The 19,940-nt window shown below is 49.1% G+C and overlaps 4 protein-coding genes across 4 annotated transcripts; 1 reads left to right on the top strand and 3 right to left on the bottom strand.

Moving 5' to 3' along the window:
- Positions 1-4,647: 4,647 nt before the first annotated feature.
- Positions 4,648-6,041, bottom strand: NEUTE1DRAFT_111092 (uncharacterized protein; the record flags this gene model as incomplete). The annotated part of the gene is made up of 6 exons (XM_009853907.1): positions 4,648-4,814; positions 4,926-5,013; positions 5,175-5,304; positions 5,443-5,493; positions 5,576-5,640; positions 5,871-6,041. The coding sequence occupies 6 exons, from the start codon at positions 6,039-6,041 to the stop codon at positions 4,648-4,650; spliced, it is 672 nt and encodes a 223-aa protein (XP_009852209.1).
- Positions 6,042-7,783: 1,742 nt separating this feature from the next.
- On the bottom strand, positions 7,784-9,207 carry NEUTE1DRAFT_95325 (uncharacterized protein; the record flags this gene model as incomplete). The annotated part of the gene is made up of 1 exon (XM_009853908.1): positions 7,784-9,207. One exon carries the CDS (start codon positions 8,845-8,847, stop codon positions 8,431-8,433), a length of 417 nt encoding a protein of 138 aa, XP_009852210.1.
- A 2,394-nt stretch (positions 9,208-11,601) lies between these two features.
- Positions 11,602-12,192, top strand: NEUTE1DRAFT_101905 (uncharacterized protein; the record flags this gene model as incomplete). The annotated part of the gene is made up of 2 exons (XM_009853909.1): positions 11,602-11,701; positions 12,071-12,192. 2 exons carry the CDS (start codon positions 11,602-11,604, stop codon positions 12,190-12,192), a joined length of 222 nt encoding a protein of 73 aa, XP_009852211.1.
- A 5,020-nt stretch (positions 12,193-17,212) lies between these two features.
- On the bottom strand, positions 17,213-17,534 carry NEUTE1DRAFT_138743 (uncharacterized protein; the record flags this gene model as incomplete). Its single annotated transcript, XM_009853910.1, has 2 exons — positions 17,213-17,243; positions 17,335-17,534. 2 exons carry the CDS (start codon positions 17,532-17,534, stop codon positions 17,213-17,215), a joined length of 231 nt encoding a protein of 76 aa, XP_009852212.1.
- Positions 17,535-19,940: the final 2,406 nt, after the last annotated feature.

Genomic DNA, 19,940 nt, shown 5'->3' on the forward strand with positions numbered 1-19,940 from the left:
AATTTTAGAGACTTCCAGAAGAGCCCACAGCTGTCCCAAAAGTACAAACTAGTGTATGAGCAATACCCTGGAGGGGGAAAATATCAAATTGAACAAAAATAGCACCAAGATATTGCCTATGGAGGCCATGTGTACGCAGGTACGACAAACATTGGCCCCGTTCCGCTGCGGACAGCAGCAGAAGTCCGATCACGGCGGCCCGTGAGCTTTTGTCGCGGCCAAACATGTCCGCAGGCAATTTCAACAAAGTGAAAGCTCCATCGACTCATGAACCTCATCAGCGTCATCATCGGCCCAGCATGGTGCGTGTGCCGTACGGTACGGGGTACAGCAGAAGCTCTTCCAACAGGCAGCTCCATACATCACACGTTCCCAAAGCGAATACCAAGCCCCAGGGCAATGCGTCAAGCCGCGCCAAAGTTGTACACAGTAGACCAACACTTTGCCCCAAGGACTCCATATCGAGACAAGGATACGTGATGTTGTCCAGCTCACGAAACTTTCAAAATTTGCAGCAGAATTCGATGGCGACAGTGACACACACGCCCTCTCTTTCTGCACAGCAAAGCAGGGTCTCATCATGGATCCCTTTTCTCCCATAACATTTACCAATCGCCTACCCTCACGTCATCGGCGTAGATGGTTGGTTTTTTTTTTTTTTTTTTTTTTTTGGGGGGGGGGGGGGGTCATGGCATGGCATTGACCAATTCGGTCGCAACAGCACCAAACGTGAAACCCTAAACCAAAAAAATAGGGGCTAATTGTGACATTTGTAAAGGCCGAAACAAGCTAGTCTTCATGCCGAAAGAAAGCGAACCAAACATTTTCCAAGGCAAGAGACGCCCTCGCGCGATTACGGTTTCCGCACAAACGCGCGCCCGTTTTTTTTGTTTTTTTTTCTTGTTTCTTTTTTGTTCCTTGCCTTCATGGATGGGCGCAATGCCAGAACTGCCGCCGCCGCCGAAGATTCCCGGGGCCGAATGCTCAGGTCCGAATAATTCCGATAGGGTGAACTTCATCACTACCATACCATTATCACCATTGCTCCTGAGGGCAGAAACACTACTTAGTAATCTGTCATGAACAACGTGGGGGCTTCGAACGGTTCAGAGATGCAGTCATTGAAGAGTTGTGCTTCCAAGGTCCTTCATGTAGCCTCAGTGTATGATCTCAAGGACTGTGGGAGATAAACAGCTTTATATAACCAGCGATATAGGGCGACCATCTAAGCCGCACGTCGCTAATCTGCGTGATGGTCCAATGTTCATGCAGTGAGTATGAAGCGGTACATATCATGTTATTATGCAACAGTGATGAACCGTACCTGTCTTGGACTTGCATTGCCTTGTTTTCTTCGATATATCTCGTGTTCACATGTATAATTAACCAAAGGTCCTGCGGTTCCAGTCTCACAACCTACACTACTGTGTACTGATACTGAGGTATGGATCGCACCGGCAAATTTTCTTCTTGGAGCTCTTCACTTAGTTGTTCGATATGGTTCAGCATTGAATACCCTAGTTAGGTATCACTAGTTACACTTCCTTGGCTTCCATGATGGAGAATTAAATTGATATCGAGTCTATATCCCAGATTAACACTCCATACTAGTAATTTTTAGGCCGAGCCAAGGTAGCCAAATTGTGGTAACCCCAATCACATTCCGGTACCGTATCCCCCGTGGCCGTTTTACCGTTCCGACTCTCAACGGCTCCGCCAATCATATGTCTGGATTCTTGTTTCAAAATTTCCTTCCTCGACGAGAAGTATCACGATGATACTAGACTTCATCCCAGGTTTTATGCTGCGTTATGCGTATAGTATACCTCTACCAACGCTAGGCTGTTAACGTCGCAGGACTATGCATGAGCTTCAGATCTCCAAACCAGCCAGGCAAGCACGTGTAATGCTAACAGCCTGACATGATTCTTTCAATGATGCGATCAACTTGTTTCACGTGTTGACAAAGTGTAAAAGCCGACGGATGAGACATTCGTCCGTTAAACAAAGTGGAACTTGGATCCCTCCGGCCGTTGCTGTCTCTTACTCGTAAATCCCGCCCCAGCCGATTCCCGGTCTGTAGTAACATCTTTCGGCGCTCCAACGGCCGCTCACTACCGGAGCACGTGCGGAGGACTCCGTGACAATTAGCCCAACACGGAATTTACGCACAACGGTGCACCAACTGTTGGGTCCTGTGCCGGGTGACCACTAACGAATGCCCATACGAGCTCCGCCTAACTCAGCTAGAGCTGATGCCCAGGCTGTCTGGGCCGTTCGGCGTGGTTCGTTGCTCAGAATTGCTGGTGCGAGAAACGGGGAACTTACGACAACCGAACCACATCTCCCGTCATTTTCAGCACCTCCACCTCCACAGCCTAGGGGGCCCACCAACTGTTACATATACACAGTCGCACCGAAACCGCGACTTCAAATACTTTGAAATAAAGGGGATTAATTAGCCCTCTTGAATTCCAACGCTTGCGAGAAGCATAGCGAGAAAAAAAGACGGATCTGCAATGACAGTACCACAGTGCACAATTACCAAGATACCGCAGCGACCAGCATAATGCTGCCCAAGAGCCAGGAACCGTTCCTGACGATCAGCACTGTATCATGTACCGAATTTCTGAGATTTTTGTCTTCTTCTCTTCTTTTCTTTTTCCTTTTTTTCTCCGTCTCTAAAGGTTTTTAGCCCTGATTGTAACCCTCCCTCCCTCCCGTCACCAACCGAAGAAGCAGATCACCGTCCCACCTCGCTGCCCGCGCCCGCCATTCGGGACCTGCGCCGAGCGCGGGCGCGGGACGCCGGGAGCGCAGCACCGCACCCCAAGGGCCAAGGCCCAAAAACCTCAACCCACAAAAATGGGCGCCCACGAAATCGCAAAGTTCCAGGAATTCCCGTGATATCTTACGTTGTTTAGTGTATATGATCTCATGATCTTATCCCTCTCCCAAAAAGAAACCCGGTAGGTAAGTTGGATCTTGGATTTCAGGGCCTTGAGGACCTTGGCGTTAGGGTTCTCTATTCGGATCCGCATCCGAAGTGTTACCTTTTGACCCCGGCCGTTGAACTGCCGGCATCGAGTCGGTCCCTGTTGTTGAGAGATTCGGACATTCCCATCAAACTCAAGGCCGAAATCGCACTACATACCTATTTATTACTTCCCGGATTTCGAAGTCTTCGATCAGGCCGATTAGAAATTCAAGACGAAAACCGTCATCAGCATCAGCATCCGGATCGGGATCGGGATCGGGATCGGGATTCGGGACGCAGGTGAGACGGGGCAGTCCTTGACGTTGCGGAGCCGCAAGACATTTGAGTTTTCTGGGAATGCGGCTCCAAAACCCCTCGAGAAAAAAAAAAAAAAAAGAATACGGCCAGCTCGGAGCCATATCACTGCCAGTGCCAGAAAATACATGCAGCAAACCTACAAAGTCTCCGAACCCCGCTCCCCGACAGTTGCTCGGCCCTTGCGTGTATGCGCGGCTCTTGTGCCAAATTAACCTCCTCCCACGAAACTCACCGACCAGTACCTCAAACGCTGGGCTTGTCTGTTAGCATGGTGTTGCTGCACACGGTGTACCTACTTACAGGCCCGGGGGGCCGGGGAAAGCGGGCTACGGGGCTACGGGGCTACGGGCAGGCTACCAAGGAGCCTGGCATGTCCAGAAGCTGGCGTGCTTGGCGGTCGGGAGCCGTAGCCAGGCTCCCAGGAAGGCGGTAGGCGGTGATCGGGGAGTTCGGGCATCGGTGAAGGACCTGGGTGGATATGAAGCTCAAAGCGGAACCGGGACGAACATCAGGACCTTGACGGCTCATCAGCGGTAAAGCGCGGCTCAGAAAGGCTCGTATGTATGCGGTGAAGTGAAATGATCGTTGATGCCCTTGTCGGCCTCGTGATGTTCCATGTTCCAGAATGTGTGTTATCAATGTTCAGTGTTCACGTGGACATGGAGTCAGGGCAGGCAGGGCACATTCAGGGCAAGCAGGCAGTTGTGAACCCTGATTTTCACTTGCGCTCGCCCGCTCGCCCGCTCGCCCTTTTTCTCGCTGTTCTTTTTGACCTTGAGCGGCTCATCATCAGACACGTTAGGGATATTGAATAGGACAATAAAAATTCTCTTCTTTGTGTGCTTTCTAGAGAACGCCACTTACTCATCTATCACTACCAACCAGCCGGCCACGCGGTGTGGTTGTGGATTGTGGTGCGCGGCCGTCCCGTCCGTCGGCGTCTCCGCTCGTTTTCGTTTTGTGCCTTTCGGGTGCCTGCCCGCCCGACCACTTGGGTCGCGTCCCATCCGCATTCCCCTACCGTCATGGGTTTGGTTTTTCTGAGAGTGGGAAGAGGCTGAGAGGCGCATGAGGCTCCGCTCCGCCTTTTTGCTTTTTTTTTTTGTTCGGCTGCTTTGTCCCGCATTTTCCTTCTGCTTCTTTCTGTTTTGGGTTATGTCTGTTTTGGTACGTTCCGGTCTGTCACTTTTTTCCTCTAGGGTCACATTATGTATCGTAATGTGATGGGACCGGATGACTGGTGTGCCCAGTGAGAAGATGGACGGCCAGGCCACCGGACTTCCTTTTTATGATGCGTATGTTGATGGAATGGAATAGGTAAGAAGAGGTGATTGATGATCATCGTGGTGAATTCAAGGATTTGTGACCTGGGAGTTGGTGCAATGACCCCGCAGTCTCGCGCAAGCGACTGCCGCGGACCACCAACCAAACAGCGATCTGATGCACATGTCCAATGTCTCTTTGCGACACATGCCGCTATTTTCAACTCTGATTGCGTGGAAAGCCGAACATAACCTTTCTGTGGGAGAACAGCATCTGCCTGCCGGCAGCTGTGAGGGGGATCGATCAACATCATCATTCACGACATGTCAACCAGAAGGATAGCAACAGTAAACTTGGCTAAACTCACTCATCACGTTAACGGGAGCGTGACCACTTGTCGATGCAGGACGAGTCCACACCACGCAATCCAAATCATTTGAAACAGCATGACGGCCCTTTCAGAAATAGAATACATAGGCAGACGTCAGCAGTGTACGTATCCTCTCAACAACGAACAGGAACCAGATTCGCCCGCCTGCACCGCTTTGGGCAACGCTGGCCCTACGGGCCCTACGGACGGCGCCCCGTGCGGCGGATAAACATCCGCCCCACTCACGACGACTTGGACGTTTACACGAACCGCGGTTGGGATCGTTTCATCTGTGTACACTAGTCCAAGCAAGAGTATGTAGCTCTCTTCGCTGGCATTACCCCAGCAGTAGTTGTCTATGAGGGGAGGGTGAAACCTGCAATTTGGCGTAGGGTTAAGCTATGGGGAGATTTGGAAAAAGCTCTTTTCTCTCGTACGAGTTCGTGTACGTGCATAGAAACCCCCTTCAGAGGAAACAAATTCCCATCTCATTCGCCGAGTTTTGCTGTCGTACGCTGACGGCCAGCTGGCAAGCATCGTGGTGTTTCCAACTTCACCCCTCGCGCTTTTCAGAGGTTGTTTGGTTTAATAAATCCAATTACTCAGGGTTCCGGTTTCGTTTCTGTCAGTACGTGTCTTGGTATTACCCCCAGGCCTTTTGGGGATCACCTCCAAACAGATCGACTTCCTGATTGTCGACCTTCCCGGGCACCTATGTGTGTGTACGGATAAGACTTAGCTAGTTAGGTAGTCTTCGAGCAGGAACTGGGTAGACTTTTCGCCCAATTGCATCTCATCACAAAACGTATCGAATCGACGATCAAGTCCTCTTCATATGGTCGTTGACGTCCTGTGACCGCCGTCTATCTATGAGCTGTCCAAAAGCTCTCCGCATATGCGTTCCCTTCCCTTGCTTTTCCACCCGCATCCTCCCAGACTCACAAAGCGAATCAACCCTTCCTCCTCGCGGTCCTCGTCTATCACATCAGGCAGACACTCCAGTGTCACAGCATCAAAGCGCCACCTAGGGGTTGTCGAGTGCCGCCAGCAGGAGCCTATGAAGCTCTGAGCGGGGGTCTTCCTCGCCACTGAATCGGAGCACCACACGAGCATTCTTGCATCGTCACTGTTATCTTTTCGTGTGAGGTGCGTGGTTTGTGTGGTGCTCTCTCAACTTTGCATCACGACATGAGCCGATATCGGAAGGTTTTGTTAGATTACGGACGGACGGACGGACGAAACAGGTAAGGGGAGGGGAAGGGAGGGGACCCATTTTCGTGATAGGGTCATCGTGATCTTATCCGCTCGTTCATCTACTTTTCTTTTTTGACTTCTCTCAGGGCCCGGCCCTATCCAAACTGGATGTCGGGGGTCCTTGGATCCGTTCATCGTGAGCGCCAGAGAGAGAGGCTCGGAGGGGGGGGGGAACATGAGATGTGAGGATGGGGCGTCTTCATCGGCCAAGCCTACGTAGCCTCTCTTCAAAGTCTTCGTCTGTGCCTCCCACAGAAAAGCTTTTCAACTTGTAACGTGGCCCAACGTTTTCTGACTGGGCTTCCGTCACTGGACCTCAAAATTTATCCATGTTCGCGTGGCACAGCCCGGGTTTTTTTTTTCTTCATTTTTTTTTCCTCACTTTTGTTTTCTTTCTCTTTGTGGCCAAAGTGAGGCGGGCTTGGCGGGGAGGACAGCTTCTGGTTGGAAGCTGATCCCGCGAATTAGTTCAACCTTTGGGGAGAAAGCTTGAGAATAGAGAGGCTCGTTCGTTAATCTGGTTGGACCGGGGAATTGATGAGAGAACACGGAGGGACATGACTGGGGCCTACACTAGTTTACGCTACTGCAAAGAGAAGGGAAAGGGTTCCAGTTGGGTGAATTGGGTAGGTGAAGTGTGGATTTCCTCTTCTATTTGGGCGAGTGCCCTGCTTCGCAGATGGGTGGGTCAAACAATCCTGAGATGTGCGTGCCGCCCTTCTGGAATTGCCATATTCATGCCGTCCAGTTGTAAAATCCGTCGGTGCACGAGAAAGCGGAGAGGAGGGCTCCTTTGTTTGATTGTCAAGAGCCAGAATAGTACCTACCTTTCTTCCTTTGTGCAGTGGTCTTCTGTAGTGTACCTGATGGGAAGCCATTTGGGAAAAGTTGCACTCCCCTGGTTTGCCAACTGCCATGTTTTTGTCCAAATCCGCCGGCGATCATCTCAATGGCGCCGTCTTGTATCCATATGAGTACACACGTCACGCAATACCACGAGTCACTTCCCATGAATGGCTGTGCTCCGTGTTAATGAATGCACCAAGGTCTAAGAAAGCTAGAGCTCTGCCGTGCTTTTGTGTGACAGAAATGGGTCCCTTAACTTGGTTGGTCCCTTTTCAACTTTTTGTTTGGGCGATCTCGCGGCTCGGCCCATTGGGTCAGGGGTTTTTGCCAAGTATTCGACCTATAGCCTAGCTAGTGTCTACTTCTATGTTACCAAGTCAAAAAAAAGTCGGCGTTGGGCTTTAACGAAAGGGCGATCAATTCAATCAGCCCCTCCCCATTGTTCGGATCCGCTCCCCAAAGGCGAAGCAGAACTTGAAAGAAACCAACAGTTTGCTGGTGTCTTGGACGGGCGGAACATTGTGCGGAAGCCTGGCGGTCGGGCACGGAAATGGATCTCCGGATTTAGAAGTACCTACTCGTTCGTCTCAGATGGCGGAAGCCAATGGTTCGAGCACCGGACGAACAGGATCATGCAAAGTCCGAGACATTCTGAGTGCAAGGGCGCCTGTCGAATGTCATAAACAGCGCAATGCAGAATGGGCCATTCTTCACAGAGTGCAGGCAGGATGATGCATTGGATGCGAAAGTGTTGAGCATGGTGAAGGCTATTTGTATTCATTCAGGTCCATGACCAAAAAATAGTTCAGGATCATCTTTTTCGCGGTTCTTTTGCCGCTTGCAATGTTATGATATCCCGTCTCCAACTCCTCCGCTCAATCATACAATAAATAATTGCTATCATGGCACTGATAAGGTTGTGCCTCTTTTAATATGATCCAAATGCCCAGCAAAAGTCCCTTAACAACTCATGCCAGAGCCGAGTCTGACCCGCGTATCCCATACCCATAGCTAGCAAACAACCAAATCTCCCGGCTTCCCAGATGCAAGTGCTTTGTTAAAGGAAAATTGTAGTCGACCCAATATGTATCGATGCGGTACATGGAATATCTCCCATCCAAGTACCCCAAAAAGCTGAAGCCCGCCCATGCGCCGAATTTCTTGAACTTGCGAAAAACAATCAAAAGCAGATTCCCAATCCCCGAGGTTTGACCCAGACATTTTTATGATGCTGTGCTCCGATGTATGCCTTTTTTGATATAACAACTGTAAAGAAACAAACGAAACAAGATGGCCGAGTCGAGTCGTGTAATGTTCTATGCTTGAACAGTGGTCGAGTGAGGTGAGGGGTATAGTCGCTGATAATAAACAAGGTAGTGGTGTGAATGGTGCGTCGATCTTTTTAGTTGGAAGATCGCCTGCGTTGCAGCCTGACGGACTCGAACGAGTGGGCATATGCTTGGAGCTCCCTGGCCGCCTTTTCAGACATGCCAGAGTGGCTGTGGCTGAGGCCCGCTGATGATGTGCTCTTCATAGAGCAAAGGCTAGTGTGCGAGCTCGAGGGAGATAGTGTCCTGCTCGATTGGGTGCTGAAGTTGGAAGCGGGGGAGAGGTAGGACTGGTTGCTCGATGGTGTAGACTTGTTGAAAGACCAGTCGAAGGAAGGGCCGTTCAAGCTGGGGGAGCTAGGACCGGAGCTGGAGGCAGAGTTGGTCTCGTAGTCGGCCAGGCGGCAGGACTCGGAGCAGTAGGCAGCGCCATCATCAGTCTGCTTGTCGCAGGTGAGGCAGAACTGGAGTGCCCAATCCTCGAAAGACATGATGTCGGTTGTGTGTGGGTTTGTTGTTGTGTAGTCTGGAAAACTCGCTCGAGGCTGCAAGCTCAGCGTGGGCCGGGTGGGCTAATGGAGTGACTGGTTGATGGTCTGATTGACGCGAAGCTGAATTGGCTTAATTGGAAGCTGTGTCGAGCTGTTGTGGTGGTTGTTTTCAAAGTCCAAGCTGCGGATCTTTCTCTTGTGTGTGTGTGTGTGTGTGTGTGTGTGTGTGTGTGCGCTGGTCGGTTGCTGTTGGTATTATTGTATTGTAGTTGGATTGCTTGTTGCTTGCTTTCCAGAGCAGTGTTGCAGAGGGAAGAAGAAGAGAGAGTGAAGTGGTGGTTGTTGTGTGTTGATGCCGATTCTGGAAGTGAGGTTTGCTCGAAGGAGAGCTGGGGGAAAGTTGGGTTATGTAGGCTATCGACCTTGGATGAGTCCGACGTGCGCCTGCCCTCCCCGGTCATTGCCAATCGTCCCAGTCAGTCCAGTCACTGCAGTGCATGCTGCCCGTGGGTGTGAGGCAGAGGCCCATGACCAGCTCGAAGGCCCCACCCGCGCCCACTCAGACATTGGCGCCGGTGGAGGTACGCAGATCGAGGATACACAGGGGTATCGTAGGCCGTAGTCCACACTCGAAAGGTACACAGTACGGCAAGTCTCGAAGCCACACGTCCCTTTCCACTTGCTGCTGGCCGGGGTGTGTTGGGAACTCACTGAAGGAGCAGGGGGATCCACATGGGGGTCAGTCAGGGAGTGGTGTGGACCCGGTCTCTGCCAGACTGCCAGAGGGGTGCATCTGGGCATGCCAATCTGCACTATACGCAGTACGTACCTCTAGTATGCCTTGTTCGAGGGTAGCCCCACAGTGCTTTTCCCAGAGCGTGAAGTGACAAAAGAGAAGTCGCACAGAGTTCGTTCTCAGAGGGGTACCTGAGGGGTGGGAGAAATTTTCTTTTTGTTGGAAGGCGTGAACTTAGCGAGAATGGGACCATGCTGGCTGGTCGTGGCACCACTTTGGTTCGTTATGAGCAAGAAGAGCGGGTCTGTCAGTCTGTCCTTGTGCTTGGCGAATCACTCGCCAGTGGAAGTCGCCAGTTGAGCCAGTCTCTGCTTCAGCTTTCCCTCTGGGCATTGGGGCAGTGGGCAGCACTCCAGTCCAGTCTGAGGTGCTGCTGAGAGGCGTGACCATCTCACATTGGCGGCCCCTCAGTCTTCGTCAGTCTGCTGCCCAAAGATTTTTTCTCCTCTTTGTCTCACTGCGTGTCAATTCCAGGTTGCCTTGGTACCTACTGATTACAAGTAGTGTACACTATTGCCCGAATACCCTAGGCCCCAATGCTTTGGTAGTTAGGGCTGTGCTGGCAGTGGTAGGTAGCCAGAACCCTCACTTCCTTGCAGATCTCGATGACCCCAAAGAGAACTGAAGGGAAGTGAGGAGACTGCCTTGTCAACACACTGCAAACCCGCTATTACACCATCTCACTGAAGGAACCTGAACTTGAATTGGTCACAGAGTAGGTAGTGTGTACTGCGTACCTCCATGGTAGAAGGAAGTGAAAATTTTTCCTTCCTGGTCATCCATGGTCATGAATCATTCAGCTTAGCTGTTGCTCAGAGGGCACGGGCTTGAATCGGAATTTCACAATCAAAAGTTTCCCCAGTTTTTAGGTGGTCTTGGACCTCTTTTCTGCACGTCCGCCACGTCTTGTCTCGTTTGCCTCTCTTGCGTGTCGTTCGAGCCAAACAGCACGCAATTTCGCACCATCCAAGTTTTCCGTCTGTCCCATCAGCCTGAGCCTCAACTTCAATTCGACTCACCAACCAGCGCTAGAGCCCCTGAATCTCTCTCGCCGGTCTCGCATGTCTTGCCATTTGGAAAATCTCTGCACTGGCACGGACTTCACATTGGAGCAAGTCGCAAGATCGCACATCAGGCGTTTTTGCAGTTTGTGTCCCCCTCTCGGGCTTCAGCGACCTCCATTTATTGGGTACTGTACCTCACTCAAGTCTTGCCCAGTACAGACAGACTTGCTCGAGTGAGGTCGATACACGCTGATGGCGGCGGGCCCGCTGGCCACTGCAACACCAAGATGCGAAACCCGCCCATGGTGAGACGGCATGTTTCCAGTCCTTGTGCTTCCAGAGTGTCATCCTGTGCTTCCAAGCTTCTCAACCATCAGTTACATCAACTGACTCTGTCTCTTGTTGTCTCTGGCGCCGTTGCCGGCAAGCCGGAGGATAAAACAACACAACAACAAGGCAGCATCAGAACGAAAAACATCCTAGAGCAGCAAAGCTTCGGCCGCTGGAAAAAGTCTGGCGTGGGGGGTTTCAATCAGTGAACAGTGAATGTGGAACATTGCGTCCCAACAGACCGGAGTATTTGGTATGTATATCGAAGCCACAAGTCCTTCTCGCCATTACTGCGCTGCACTTTCACGATACGTCTTTATACATTATCGCCTACATCCAGGTGGTGTTCAGGCGGTGGTAATCGTGAATGAAGGCACGCAAGAAATGAGTGGGCATTGGCGACTTTTGCTGCTTGTGATGGTTGTTGCCCCCTGCTGCCTCTGCACACTGCGGTGCGACCTTGTCCCGTCTCTCGTCTTCACTCCCGTCCCCTCTTTCTCCCACTCTATCGAGAGCTTTATCGGCGACGCCCTTCTTGAGAAGACACAGGATTGTACATGGTCCCCCGAGGCTCTCGCACCCGGTAACCGCACCCACCAATCCCCATGCCTGTTCAAGCTCGTCATGAAGCCGGGTGAGGAACAGGTGTGGCCATTGGACTGCTTTTTTGGCCGCTCTTCCCCTCGGTCTGGTCCAGGAGTCTCGACAACACCAGCCCGAAATGGTATGAACTCCCTTGCCCTTCAGAGTTCTCAGCACTCCAAGAGGCGCCCCCGGTGCGACCCTCGAATTTCTTTTGGGCCAAGAGCTAGTGGCTTGCACCCCAGAAGAACAAAAGAAGAAACCAATAAGCCAAGGCCCGAAATTGAACAATTGTGTTGACCGTTGGTGTCGTCTCGCTGTCTGCCCCCTTCATTCCTTACATCAACTGGTAGTAGCTCCACGATCCGGAGAGGATTACATTGATACGGCCAGCTCTAGACTCGCAGCTCAGAATCTTCGGGCTGTTGAGTGTTGAGCGTCACGACGTGAGCCAGCTTGCCAACCTCCGGCCTATGCTGGTCGCTTCAGCCAAATGGCACTCACAACATAGCCTACAACCTGCATCTACAACATGATGATTCCCTTTCCCAACCTAACCCCAACGCCGATGGCAAATTTGTTGCCTATGTACACCCACCTATCCAAGGCCCTGACGAGAACACTGTGCACTAATCAGCACCCCTTCACCTTCAAAGGACACGCCCTCCAATCTTCACGCCCTCGCGCCAACCCCGTCCTCGCTTTGGGTGTCCCTCTTCATGGCATCGGCTGCGAGGACAAGGATGTGCTCGTTTATGGCTCTAAACTGCTTTCAGTTTGACCTGCAGCTGCTGCACCTCACAACCACATTCCTTTCGACAAATCATCTTCGCTCTCTCCCCGCACCTATCTTCAACTCGTATATGGCAGGGGGGCAGCCAAGAAGACTGGCAAAGCTCTCACTGCTGTCGTGCGCCGTGCCGGCCTCTGGGCTCTGGAGCGCTAGTCGGGAAACCTGATAGGGAAGGGGTCGCATGAGTCCGTCTGGTCCAGATATCACAGTTGATTGCCTAACCTTTCATGGCGACCTCCTACGCGGCCTCGCTTGGTGGCGTGCAGAGTCGCCATATCACCGTCTGAGCATTGAAAATGCTGGCGTTGGACGACAGGTAAAGTGCTCTACACGACACTGCGTACATGATGGTCTGGTCCGCTCTTGACTTTTGAAAAAAGGTTCGGAGTGGCACCATTGCACTGCTCACGACAGATCCTGCTACCCGCCGCCGATGGCATATCTCCTGATCAACAACGAGAAACATAGAGTGGTTTGCCAGATTCGCAACACGACGCTCCAGGGCAAGCGCTTCTCGAAACATCTCGTTTACACCTTATATGTGCTTTGCCTTCAATCTGCAGGCAGCTCAATGGGCATATTACCGATATGATCGCATGCAACATCAACGACGCAACGAGATGATGGAAATGTCACGGGTGTTGTTTTCGTGCACAGTACGGTACCCAGCAGCGGCAAGTCAGGCGATTCGTTCGACGCTGTTTTGGCTGCCCCCGCTGCGGGAGTACACCCCAGCTCTCCACTGCAAGAAGCCAAGAAAGACCTTATCCAGTGGACAGTGACATTGGCGGGCATCCCATGTGGCGGTTGCCCCACACTGATACACTAGAGACTGGCTATCTTGGTGATGTTTGTGGGGATGGAGATCGGGTCCATGGGAATGCCAGGAACTCGATATCTCGCAGGTCCTCCTCCTCTTCATCATCCCACACGCCGTGGTTTTCCATCGGCTTGGCAGTCATTCATCGTGACTTTGCCGTTGGTGCCCACGATGCGAACGCAGGAACCCCCCACAGACCTATAGATAGATCTCATGGACAAAGAACCAAGAGGTCAGGGGGTTCAACGTTTCCTTGAGCATGATGGGCAAGCTCAGGGTAAGATATCACGGATGTGTACATCATTTCTGATAACCCCCACAGTCGAATACCAGGACATGTGTGGACTTTTTTGGGTCATTTTCGGCCGCGAATGTGAGCGATAGTCAACCCAGATGAAGTCTGATATCCATATTACAACGCTCCTTGCTCGGCAGATAAATTACAGCAATCCTCGAAGCCATTGGAGCCCCTATTCGGAGACAAGGCTGAATTCCTTTCGAGATGGCTTCCGTCTGCCACTTTGAATACCTACCCTTGATCAATGCGGAGGTAGCAAAACATTCTGACTTCGGAACAAAAATCTATCGCAATACCTAGGGCAGAGCTTCGACTGGGGATCTTGAAAGCTAAAATGAAGGTGTACACGATTAGCTCGTGCGCGCTTGGGATTTCCCCATCGAGTACTGCGCAAGGATTGTAGGGGTCCAACATCAACACCAACATCAACAGATAAGCCGATCCTTGATGATGATCATTACAGTTTTTCTGTTAGCAGGGCACAGCACTACCGACTAGACCCGAATCTCCAGCTTACACTAGTGTAGTGCTCATCATTCCCGCCGTTGCCCATCTCGCTCGCTCATGCAAGCCCGTCAATAGCTGAGCGTGTCCCTGATAGTGGTTTGGAGACACATACGCAAAAAAAAAAAAAAAATAAATAAAAAAAATAAAATAAAAAAAAAAAAAATTAAATCACGAGGATCCTCGGCAGTGCATGAAAATCTTCAGTCATCGGCCTTTGGCCGTCAGATCCAAGGTGTTTACGGTGTTCATTCCCGGTCACCAGTTACCTACAAGCAACCCTCGTCTCACACATGTTATCAGCCATGAGAGGCGTTGTTGACGACGCTATAGTCGACCTGTCACCGGGCTCTACACGGTTTAGTTCGGTTGAAGGACCTTTTTTTTCATGGGGTTCTTATTGCCTCGTGGAACCTGAGACATCACAAAACCCCCCAAACTTCTGGGATTCCTGATATCAAAGTAAGAACCAAGATTTTTGATATTTCTCAAGGTCCGTTAACAAACTCCACACACCCTGGTAGGCTTCGAACGCAACCGAATTGGAGTGGGGGCCTTGCGGTTCTCGTGGAGTTCAGATCATCACGGAGCTCTGCTCCTGAGGAGCTGACACGTCTATCACAACGTCCTGATCACCCATCCTTACCAAGAACCGTCACCGTGGGTCACGATCAAGCACCTTGTTAGTTCATGTCTCGACGGCTTTGTAGTGTCTAAGAATCACGCCACTGCCAGAAAATCTCCGCTTCTTTTTAGATAGGAGCAAAATGGACATTGGATGGCATGAATCTATCGACGAGCTAGTGTTAAAGTAACGAACCCAAGCACAATCAATCAACCGTATCTCGCTTTTCTCCCTTCCGTACGCCGATCTCTTCTTGGTTTGATCATTTGCCACCAACAGCCGAGCATGCAAAGGCCTAGCCTTGTCCAGCTGGCTGGGATATCCTGGATGCGAATGGGAAGCTGGGAAGATCTGGGGGGGGAAGCTAAAGCACTGGGCAAAGAGCACACAACTTTGTCAAAAGAAGCTTAGCAGCAGCTCATTTGGAGATCGCCAAATTGCGAGCTCAATCGGGTATGGTATGTATGATGGCACTGTCCTCAGCGGTTATCGCAACTAGTGCACTGATTCTCAACGGAGATGCTCTTTAGCCCGCTCTTAACTACTTATGCAGCATCTGGCCAAATGAATTGGCCCATACTCCTAACATGATTCACAAAGCATCAGTTCATGTATGTATGTATGTAGTACAACAGCGGTAGTGATTTGACATATCGTAACATGTCGAGCACAGAGCAGAAGCGAAGTTTGATTCTCGCTTCTCAGTGGTCGCCACAAACGCGGGGACAAATCACACAAAGTTGAATTGCTTGGGTCGAAATCGAGGACCAGTTCGAACAGAAAAGCAAGATGCAAAGTTGATAAACCTTGCATTACCAGCCGTCCGTCTATGTATCTGTCGGTTGGTAATCGTCACAACGAACACCTGTTCATCTACTACCCGTCGTCACGTTGCCGTACCGTCTTCTTTTACTTCAGCCATCTTTCCATTGGCTTCTGTCAGTTTTACCTCCTCGTCTCATCACTGCCTGCGCCTACCACCCCACACCACCACACCACTGAGTGATTACCTCGTTGGCCGCCTGGCTCGCCGGGTGACACAAACCACCGACCAGGCGATGGTCAGACCAAACGTCGCAAGTCGGAAGGGCAATTATCATTGGTGGCCTGACCCGATTCCCGTCACAGCCGCTTTCTGGCTTTTCTTGTGTCTTGGGTTGAGCGCGCGTGCTCTGACAGGCTCTGACAACGCTTACCAACGCCCTTCGCCCAGCATCGCTATCAACACATGTTTGACACATGTGAAGATAGGAAAAGGAGTACACTAGGAAAAAAAGGAAAGAAACGATCCAGGAGGTGTCTTCCAAAGGGTTCTTTCTTGGCAAGTTTGGTCTAGGTGAGGTAAAGCTTCCGAGACTACCTATGGACTGTGTAAGACGACGCGTGGAGCTGGGCTGTGTGAGGCCAAGTGCAACACCATACCTAGGTAGATACACCTAGCCTTGACCTCCAGAGACAGCTGGGCAAATATCACCCAAACCAGGTTAATAAGAGGCAAGACATTTACCACCGAAACTTCCGAGCAAATCAAAGAGAGACTCGAAGAGAGACGTGCACCGGATAGGGCAGGGGGTAGGTTCGGACTTTAAGTACCGACAAAACGCTCTCTTTTTTGGGGGGGTTGTTTCGGAGCTTTGCCCTGGCGGGAAAGGGTCAGTTGAATAGAGGAGGACTAACATCAATAAACTCTTCTCCCGCTTTGTTTGCCTGCCTGGGCTGTGAGGTCCGTGTCTCGGCTCAGGTCGGTTTCAGTCTTTTTTGTCAGGCACTGTTTTCCTTGTTGCAAGGTGTTGCACTTTAGAAGCAAGGGCCACGCGCCGGTCTGAATTGTTTTTTTTTTTTTTTTTTGGTGATATTGGTTGCTGCCTGTCGTTGGCTTTTTTGCCCACTCTAACAAATATCTTGACAATATGCAAAGCTTCGATATCATGAAACCCAAAACATGCCGTCAATGTTAACTTTGTGTCGATGTCATGTTGCCATTCCAGTACCTTATCACGATGCTGTTAACCGTGTTGTACCTGACATTAGTTTGCTATGTTTCTTTGCCTAATATAGCGTACATACAGTAGTGCTGCAGTGCATGTATCCCAAGAGTAGGTAGGATCGTGTAGTGTACATATGTTTGTCGATGTATGTAGTAGATAAATATTTTACTGCGCGTGTTTATCAACAGTGGATTATACAGCCAGGCGCACTCCGAGCCGCTCTCGAATTTACACAGTCAGTCCTTTCTCCATTCGCCTCCTTTTGTCGGGTTTCGTCTTACCTTTTCCAGCCTCATGCATATTTACCGATATTCAGGGACGACTGAAGGGTGCAATCTGGATACTAGTGACTTACGACTCGGAGAAATCAAAGGCGGCCCTCGTAAGACAGAACAGTACGTTTGCCTCCCGGTCAACGCATGTACAACTCTCATCATTGATTTGTTAAGGATGCGTTCCTTTCCCTGTAAACCCGCTTCGAAAATCCGCAATAAGCAAAGTTGAAAGGAAGAAGTCCCAAGACGAGATGCATCAAAGTGAGCAGTAACTTCAGGTTTGCCGGTCTGATTGGTTCGCAGACTTCACGAGTGTTGCCAAGAAAGGACTCGAGGTTCATAAGGAGGGCTCAGAGGACTGGCTCAGAGTCAAGGGCTAGACTTTGTTTGGCGTAGCGCTCATTTCCTTTTCTGCTTTGATAAGATGGGAGGATGGTTGATAGGTATTGTCTTAGAGACCTAGTGTACGTACGGCTCGCAGTTGCTGTTCTGCTGGGCGTAGTACACAGTAGTACATAAGCGGGACACGGTGATGGACTTTGAGGGCGTGAAGGCCTTTTGGGCGTTGGTTGGCTGGTTGGTTGACGAGCGAGCTTCGGCAGGCAACTCAACAGCAACAACAACAACAACAAGGGGTAGATCCTCAAAGGCCAGGGGGAGGGGTGTAGCCATTGTCGACGATCAGCAACACAAAAACTGACAACTGAAAGCTACCTGTCGGAGATCTGGGCAAAATAAGCAAAGCCAGAAGAGCATAACACCGAAGAAAAAGGGAGGTTAAATGAACAGCAAGCTCTTCGACTTGTTAATGCCGGGCAGTTTCGGAGATTCCAGTTGCGCTTTCCCTCCCTTTTTTCCAGGCGCCCGTCCCCTTCTTCCCTGTCTCTCTCTCACCTGTGATCGAAAACCCACAGCATCGTAAACTCGGTTCGCCATTTTGCTTGTCTGGTACTAATTTCCTAGTGAGATCATCGACACCTGGCAGCCACTTTGTGTTGACGGGCGGAAGGAGCTAGTACCTACCTAGTCAGTAGCTTACTGCTAAAGAAAGCTCCCCCCAGAGTCCCAAATTAACTCTGCCCCGTGTACACGGAGGCGGGTTATATCTAGACTACCCCCCTTCCCTATATCTAGACTACTTAACCGTATTGAGCACACATTTCACATAAAATCGATAAATCCCATATTTCGTAACTTTTCACCCGCCAAGCCACCAGAACCCTCCCCACACCCCCATAATCGACTGCCGGGACTAGCCCAGCATTTCAAACAGCGCTGTAATACACTATAGTTACAGCATGACTTGCCCTGTAAAATCCCCTGTAAATCTACAGTCGCCAGCGTATATATTAGTAAAATTAATCTCGTACTATATTCGATTATACTTAATTGTATTCGATTACCTATGTGTATTTAAGCTAGCCTTATTGATTACCCTACAAGGCACCCTACTTACAGCTATAATTGCACTCCCCCCCCTACTTCCACCCCCCGACGAAGATGATGACTATATATTTAATACCCTTATCGCTACTAACGAGACTACCAATGATAACTTCATTGAATAGATATTCGAAAACCGACTGAGGCTATACAATCTTTAAACTACCGTACTGATCAAGTGGTTATTCAAGGACTAGAACATAACGAAGCGCTTCCTTTAAATCTTTACCCAAAATAATAGCTTCGCTATTACAGTTATCTCCTCTAGTAACTACTGTATTTATCTCGCGTACGCTAAGTTTGGGAAGTTTAAGCTAATGGGTACTGGGATGAGGAAGACTAATATGATAAAGTATGGCTATCTCTTTAGAGTGATTATTAAATTAAAGAAGACTCCTATCTCTCTAGAGTTTACTAACCTTTATTATAATTACCCGCTATAGACTATAGCATCTACCTACCCTTTAATACGCAAATTAACTTTAAAAGCAGAGGAATTTGTATAGCAATTTTATTAATAAAGGTTTATTAATCTATAGATCCGACTTACCCTCTAAAGTACTTACCCTAGTCTATACGACGAGATTAAGAATATCGATATTAAGAATAATATTATACGGTTGAGTCAAAAGTATGCTGCTAATCTAACTAATATTTAAAAGCTATTGAGAGACTTCGAAACCTTCAATCTGTGGTATGCTTATACCCTCGACCGCGTTAGCCGCCTTAAGTTCTTAATCTTTATATTCCCTTAGTATTTATAAATATAATATAGAAATCGAATAGTTTTGAATATTAATTGTACTTACAACGTAGGTTTCCCTTCCTTTCTCTTCCTCTTTAGTTTAATTAATTAACCCAGTTAATAACTAAATTTTATACTTTAAATTAAAAATGTTTATAATTATAGGTATAAGTTCTATTAATACTACTTTCCCCATCGCGTTTAGTTTCAGTTATAAGGAGAATAACGAGTTTATAAATTAGTTATTTAAGTATCTTAGCGATTTCGCCTATTGTATTACTATATTTTACTCTGCTGTTTATATTATTAATTATTCTACAGCGGAGAAGTAAGCTCTTACGCGTTACTTCCCCGATAGTCAACCCCAGCTTTATTTTTAATATATATTCCAGAATATTATTAAATATATTAACAATAATTGGGACGGTCCCTTAAGTGACTATAACTCTCTCAACCCTAAGATTGTTAAGCTTAATACCCCCAATATTACTAAATTAATTAAACTACTACTATTATAACTAATTATTATAGTTACTATTATTAGCGCCGACCCTGCTAATACTAGTATTAGTACTAGTACTAGATTCTAAATACTATTAGGGAGACCGACTCTTAATAAGGTAGTAAGATACTTTAAAGCGTACTACCTAGAAGGGGTAATGTACGTTATTAATCTAGTAGATTGGGATTATAGTCTGGGCGGGTTATTCTATCTTTTTAAAGCAATTTACTATATTAACCAGATTAATTACTACTAGTACTTATAGGATTATTTAGATAATACCTTCTCTATTCGCTAGTTTAGTAAATATATACTAAGGTCTAATTTTTTACTACTATTTTAGTTACTAATTATTCCCTATATAATAGAGATTCAGAATTACTTTAAT

This window comes from Neurospora tetrasperma (genome assembly GCF_000213175.1).
Source record: "Neurospora tetrasperma FGSC 2508 unplaced genomic scaffold NEUTE1scaffold_4, whole genome shotgun sequence".
Lineage (NCBI taxonomy): Eukaryota > Fungi > Ascomycota > Sordariomycetes > Sordariales > Sordariaceae > Neurospora > Neurospora tetrasperma.